Below are 7,441 nucleotides of genomic sequence, written 5' to 3'. Positions count from 1 at the left end.
TAAGGTAAAACTAATTCCTATATTGAGGGGCCTCCTTTCGGACTCGCATACAACACAAGGGGAAAATGAAAGTAAAAATAAACAAGTCAGGAGACGACGATGGTTCACGAGCGAGCGGTATTCAATGACAAAGGTCAAAACCGACATTGAAAATATATAAATAGGAATGTATTATCTGTTATGAGAATAGTTAGCTACACAATACTGAAACTTCGGTTAGATTCCGACAACTTTGAAAATTTGACCTTTGTGACCTTGAAATGTCAAAACGAAGATTACTGACCTTGAAATGAGATAGAAAATAATGTATAATCAGTTATGAGGTTAGTTAGCTACACAATACTGAAAATTCGGTTCGATTCCGACAACTTTGAAACTTTGACCTTTGTGACCTTCAAAGGTCAAAGGTCGAAGATTCTTGAAATTTGTTGGAAAACTTGTATTTCATGATGTATGTGATAATATAAAATCATGTACGACATTTCACCCAATCAGGAAGCGAACAATGTCATAAAACCATCAAAAATCGACTTTTCTAAATTTTGTGACCTTGTGACCTTGACCTTGGGGCGAAAATGAAAAATCGAGCACCGTGGAGCTAGACACATGACATTGGCCTAACCAAATACCGAACCCCCTGTCAGATTCCACCAAACCCCTCGGAGAAGATGTAGCTTGAAATTGATTACCCCCTAAAAAGACATCTTTTTCGGGCGTGGCTCCACCCACAATGGGCGCAATACGCCCACTCTAGGCAGGACACAATTAGATCACGATATCAACCTCCCACCCAAGTTTCATCAAGATCGGATGATATCATCGGGTAGTTATGCTGCGGACAGACAGACACACACACAGACAGACGCACACACATGACGAATATAGTGGTCACTTGATAACTCGTGAACCAATAATCTTTCTGCCGGCCGGCACATAACTCTGGCCTCGACGAACACTTGGTGGGTCGCCTCCAACCACTGCGCCGGCAACAAACAAGATGATGTGGAGCCGCTCCCGTAGCCAGCCGCCGGCATGAGGCAGGCAGACATGATAGCCTCCTTATGATGGAAGTTGTCCACAAAAACTCCCCCACAACTCCGAGGTTTCTCTCAGGTGCACACGGCATGAAGCGCAGCCGTCACGAAGCCAGTACCAGAGAGAGCGAAAGAATGCGTCCGCCTGCTACAAACACCGGAACCGGGAGAGAGCAAAATGGCAGTCGTTTCGCCTTTTCTTTTCCCCATTCTAGAAGGTTCCCTCTAACATCACGTGCTCCAATCACCCAGTGCGACTCGATCATCTCATCTTTCCTTAACCAATCGTCCTTCGGAGTGTGGCCTCAAGGCCATTCTTGACACCCATCGAGAATATTCGGCTGGGCGGAGTGGTAATGTCTGGATACCGTCGGCGATCGGGTTGTTGTAATCACATGCCGATCGCATGGCTGGTCGAGTAAGTTTTATAAGAACAAATGGAAAAATCACAAGGGCAATTACACACTGGGAAGTTATCCTTATGCCCTATCTAATTAGCATAACTCCACCCCTCGCATGGAGACACAAATGCTTACACGGATATTCGGCCCTGACGTAGATACATGAAGGTTCTTCTTTGCGACATTCGGAGCACGCTACTCTATACAATTCTACCTCGACTGAGGTATTTCATGACTTACCCCCACACACATAACAATATAATATGCACTTTGCAGTACGACACCACTTCCAAGCAAAAGTGCAAAACAGATTAATACCTGTCATTGCCTTTCCGGTCCAATCATTGAAAATAATATAAACCTGTAAATAAAGTTTAAATGACATATGTCTCATCCACCAGGAGCCCTACTCCAGAAAATCCTGTTATGCACATGCATAATTGGTTTTATCAATCTATTACTAATTGCCCAACTAAATATGGCAGAAATTAAATGCAGAAATTTTTTGGCAAAGGTATATCAGGAAGGTATCAAGAAGGGCAATGAATGACGTCATAATAGTTGGCAAAGGTGAATATTGTCAACTGATTAAATAATTATGACCAGTTGAGAACTCACAGGAGTACATAATACAAACCACAGGGCTGTTAATCATGATAAGTCAGAGATCACAAGCCTCTTGCACGTAGACTCCTTCTTCAACGAGACTTACCCATTCCCTTCCGACTGGGAAAATGGATGCTCTAAAAATGGCCATGGCTATTGAAGCCAATGACGTCTTCATCCATGAAATTGTTTTGGAGGAGTGTTTACATGGGCATCCCCTTGACTCCCACCATCCTCAATGACATAACTAATACAAGTCCCTTCCCTAGTTCCCTTAATACCCCATCCATTATTCCCATCCCTCCTGTCTCCACTCAGACATTCTGCTACCCTGATGTACTTCACTTTTTGAGTCATCTACTTACCCTGTTGTCCTTTTTGGACAACATGGTATGGGTAAAACACCCAAAAGACAATGTCGCTTCTTTCCATTGGAATCATTGTAATTGCTTCTGCCATTATTGTGCTGGGATAGATGACATTTATCAACAATTTGGTGGATGAACAATTTGGAGATTTTGCTATTTGGCGATGAACTATTTGTATGAACAATTCTTGTTAGTTGTGAAAACATTGAGGAATAAAAGGTATGGCTTTTAAAGACTTATGACTTAATTCTGTAGTAGTTTTTCAGCGTATAATTTTGTACATATTTGATGAGGCACCCATTTTTTCCTGTCCCATCCCTACATATGGAGTACGACAATACTCCATGATATACAGAACAAGACATTCGGAAAGATCACTGCACTTTTACATGGATTACAAAATTGTTCGGAGACAAAGGACAACCCAACACACGACCACTACTATTTCCGTAACGGCCTCGATCATTCCCATCTCCTTGGGCGAAGTCTTTCACAAACTGTCTAGCCACACACGAGGTTCGACGGAATGTCACAGGAATTCGGAATTTGTCCAGGTTGCCGGTAATAACTCACCGAAAGTCTTCATGAAGGGCACGGTGGGATCCGTGAGGACTACACATGACCCATGGTGGCAGACCGGTCATCCGGCTTAAGGTCCTTCCAATAGTCAGCGCACGTATTGATGAATCTGCAGGAGTAAAACTAGGATGATAGTTTACAGCTGGATCAAGATTTGAACTCAGGCTGGACAACTCGGAGGTGAGCGTGCATACCTCTAAGATATCCCACAAATCGTAAATTATAAATCAGTAAATTATTCATATATATAATATAGGTAGAAATATTGCATCACCCGTCTGCAGTAGAGTTCAGTAAACCACTTGCACTGTGACATGTGTGGAGATTTCTGGGTGCGATTTTGCTTGGGGTTTACGATGTAAATATGGCAGGGCAAGGTGCTGCAGAGGTAACGCACTTACCGTTGAGATGTCTCATCCAGGTTCGATTCCCGGCCTGACTATAAACTGTCGGATTAAGTGTTGAGCAGGCAGGTCGTTGCATCACAAAGTACCACCATCTCTCAGATGGACATCATGCCGGGTGTCCTGTCTGCTAGCATTAGTGAGTGAAGTTAAAGATCCCACGGTGTTCTAGAGAGTGTCTTTTTCTTTTTCTAGAGAGTAGCTGAGTTACCTCCGACACCCTGAGCGAACTACCAATCCCCGACCAAATACCCTTCGATCGAACATCAGATCTGACCAACGGGTTCGTGAAAGTCTTAGACCAAACGCTTTCCCTGGCAGACCCCACAAGGTGAGATTAGTTTGGGCCACGAAGGAGGTAGGCCCCTGTTTGTTTCTTTTTGTTTCACACGTTGATTGTTATGTCCATATGCGGGATGAGGAACAGAGCCCTCCCAGGTCTCAAAGTATCCACCTTCGTGTGTGTGTGTGTGTGTGTGTGTATACATATGTGTGTGTGTGTGTGTGTGTGTGTGTGTGTGTGTGTGTGTGTGTGTGTTCATACATATGTGTGTATACATATGTGTGTGTATACATGTGTGTGTGTGTGTCAATATATGTGTGTGTGACATATTGTTGTTGGCTGCTATCTCCACATGTGGGTGGGTTTCAGGAAATGGAACGGAGGCCAACCAGGTCTCAAAGTATCCACCTTCGTGTGTGTGTGTGTGTGTGTGTGTGTGTGTACCTGTGTGTGTGTGTGTGTATACCTGTGTGTGTGTGTGTGTGTATGTATGTATGTATGTATGTATACCTGTGTGTGTGTGTGTGTGTGTGTATATACCTGTGTGTGTGTATACCTGTGTGTGTGTGTATACCTGTGTGTGTATACGTGTGTGTGTGTGTATGTGTGTGTGTGTGTGTGTGTGTGTGTATACGTGTGTGTGTGTGTGTATACGTGTGTGTGTGTGTGTGTGTGTGTGTGTGTGTGTGTGTGTGTGTGTGTGTGTGTGTGTGTGTGTGTGTGTAAACCTGTGTGTGTGCATACCTGTGTGTGTGTGTGTATGCGTGTGTGTGTGTGTGTGTGTGTGTGTGTGTGTGTGTATACCTGTGTGTGTGTGTGTGTGTGTGTGTGTGTGTGTGTGTGTGTACGTGTGTGTCTGTGTGTGTCTGTGTGTGTGTATACCTGTGTGTGTGTGTATACGTGTGTGTGTGTGTGTGTGTGTGTGTGTGTGTGTGTATACGTGTGTGTGTGTGTGTGTGTGTGTGTGTGTGTGTACCTGTGTGTGTGTGTGTGTGTGTGTGTGTGTGTGTGTGTGTGTGTGTGTGTGTGTGTGTGTGTGTGTGTTACATATTGTTGTTGGCTGCTAACATATTGTTGTTGGCTGCTATCTCCACATGCGGGTGGGTTTTAGGATGCTGAACGGAGGCCAACCAGGTCTCAAAGTATCCACCTCCATTCTGTCCATTTCCCACCACCCCCCCCCCCCCCCCCCCACCCCATTTTTGACCTTTTTTTTTTTTTTTTTAACTTTCATTTTAGAAAAAACAAAATCCTTTTTGAGAAAGTATCCATTTTTGTCGATGTAGACCACCGCTTTACAGGTAAAAAGTTTTAAGTTAGGACGTACGGTCTCTATTTGCGAATTTCCACCCGTTTTATCAGAGAGACTTCAACGAATGGTCATTTGAGGGTCGGAAAATGGACGCATCTGCAAAAAGAATGTTTTTTTTTATTTTTATCCAATTTAATTTGCACCTTTATCCCGAGTAAAGCAAACGTGTTTTTGCATCACCTCCATTTGGATTCATCATTAATCATGTTGTGTAATTAACACAAACATCTGCTAATTAAACGATATCTTGTCATCACAGAACACCCCCAATCTCTACCCTACAGTGCACCTTTTAGGGTAATTTTGTTCACTCTTTGAAAAGTTAATTTCCTGCTGACCTTGACTGAAACACCGAGTCACAGAAGCAAGGTGAATTTTCCTTTGGGTTTCCACGTCAAAAAGGGTTTATTGATTGATCCTTTTGTCAGTTTAATGTGATTAAGAATGAATAAAACATTTTCCTAAATGCTGTTGGGTGTCACTGACTAATCTATAGTCTGCCATTGGCTAAGGCAAGGGTCTTTGTTTTTGGTCAATGACCTATTCAATGAGAGATTTTGACAAATCTTTTAATCACGTCGTCGAGATGGGCTTATCCATTACCCACGTTTCCCACCACTGAAGGAATAACCGCTGTGGGCCAACGTCCCATCAATTACTGTCTGCTGCTGCTGCTGCTTGTGGCGAGCGCGTATGCAGAATATTCTGCAACTCGGACGAATCAATCACCATGGTCGAGAAGCAGAAACAAATGGCCTGGTCCTTCGCGATAACATAAATTTTTTTAGCTGGATAGGTCTTGGCACTTCGTGAAGGGTTTCTGGCGGGACCGAATTTTGTCAGGGTGGCTTTTTCTGACTGCTGAGTGGGATTGATGGCCGCGGAGTGGCGAGGCCTGACGCTTGGCCCGGCGCAGATAGCAAGGCCCGAATGGAACTTCTTGGAAGAAAGTTCCACGAAAGGTTACGTGAGGAACTTGGGCGCAGGAGGAACCCACACACACACACACACAAGCAACCTACAAGTCCTACAAATATCTCCGTACCCCTCTGTCTCCAATGCATCCAGGTACCTATCTAAAACTAACTCTCATCTTCTTTACACTCAAGCTATGGCTCCTGGGCCTAGCACTGTCCATTCTGCTGAAAAACTGCACTGCACCCATCTTGTCGACACCGTTCATCATCTTAAACATCTCTATCGGATCTCCCGTGCAATCGCCTCCTTTCCAGTGTATAAATTTCTGCTTCCTTCAACAGTTCCTTATTGATTCGCGTAGCTAGGCCTGAGATCAATCAAGGTGTTTAAGCCCATCTTAAATAGATTGCAAGATCTACCTGAATACCTAGTCAACTATCTGGAGTCACTCTCTTCGCGGACGATGGACGTCCTGAGATCTCCTCGAGTGCTCCAGTGCCAAAGCTGTGCACGGAAACACAAAATCCTTTACCATGCATCTCCGGTAGTCCATCAAAACGAGCCTACGGCCATAGCTGCGCCTTTTTGGCAGCCAGTCATGTGGGTACAAAGTGAATAAATGCGGTGAGGACTGTGCACGGAGCTTACCTTTGCCTTACAGCCGCCGTCATGTACCTGGAACGCAAGATGCCTCGTAATTGGTATCCACCGAGCGAGATGCCACGATCATCGCCAAGGCCCAGATGTGGACAGTTCCACTTATATTAAGCAAGAGGAAGGAATAAAAAAAAGTGTGTCTGAGGCAGTTTACAAGATGCGCACAAAAGGCCACATAATTAGCACTTTGTAATGACTTGCTCAAGCATCCTCCTCTAGCACTTCACGCTTAGGATTCTTATTCTGTTTTTCTTCAGGGAGGACATCCCGAGCATGCCGTGAGACGCCATCTTGTTCCATGCACTCTGGAGTAAACTCAAAGCAGTAGGCCTACATCAATGCCAATGGCCTGTTCCACACAGGACTAGATGAATAAGGTCTTACAGCATAGAGTATGTCATGGCAGAATGAAATAATCTCATTTGATGAAGCAGCCTCGTAATACCGTAGTGACGTAGTGACGTAGTCACAAAAATCGTAGTGACGTCACGATATGGAAGTTGGAAAGATGCTGCACTTTATAGAACCGGCTGACGTCATCGAGTAATGCTGTTTCGTTTTTAAAAAGGGACTAGGTTTCGTTTTTTCTCCAGCTTGGAATAAAATTGACATTTCTGAATCAAACGAGAATGGCCGCGCTGTGGTCACAACGTGCGACAAAATCCGCTAACGTTCCGGTTATTGAAATTAAAATAACTCGACACCTCTCATCCATGTAACCCTCCCAACGGTTACATCTGACGGGCTTCATTAAACCCTATTATTATTTGACGTTTGATTAGATTTTTCAGGATCCTTCATCGTCATAACACTCGACCCAAGCAAAGCCAATGGGTATCGGACGCAACAAACCCGGGCAGTGTATAATCAGCAGAGGCC

General features: G+C 44.2%; 1 protein-coding gene across 1 annotated transcript in view; it reads right to left on the bottom strand.

Moving 5' to 3' along the window:
* The window catches only part of LOC144893713 (uncharacterized), a 23,104-nt gene extending 16,469 nt beyond the window's left edge, over window positions 1–6,635 (bottom strand). Inside the window, exon 1 of the mRNA XM_078785087.1 lies at window positions 6,581–6,635. Within this exon, the coding sequence (XP_078641213.1) occupies window positions 6,581–6,635 (55 nt within the window). The remainder of the gene's footprint in view (window positions 1–6,580) is intronic.
* Window positions 6,636–7,441: the final 806 nt, after the last annotated feature.

This window comes from Myxine glutinosa, chromosome 9 (assembly GCF_964187855.1).
Source record: "Myxine glutinosa chromosome 9, kmMyxGlut1.1, whole genome shotgun sequence".
NCBI lineage: Eukaryota > Metazoa > Chordata > Myxini > Myxiniformes > Myxinidae > Myxine > Myxine glutinosa.
Note: the sequence above shows the minus strand (reverse complement) of the source record. Positions and strands in the feature narration are given on the sequence as shown.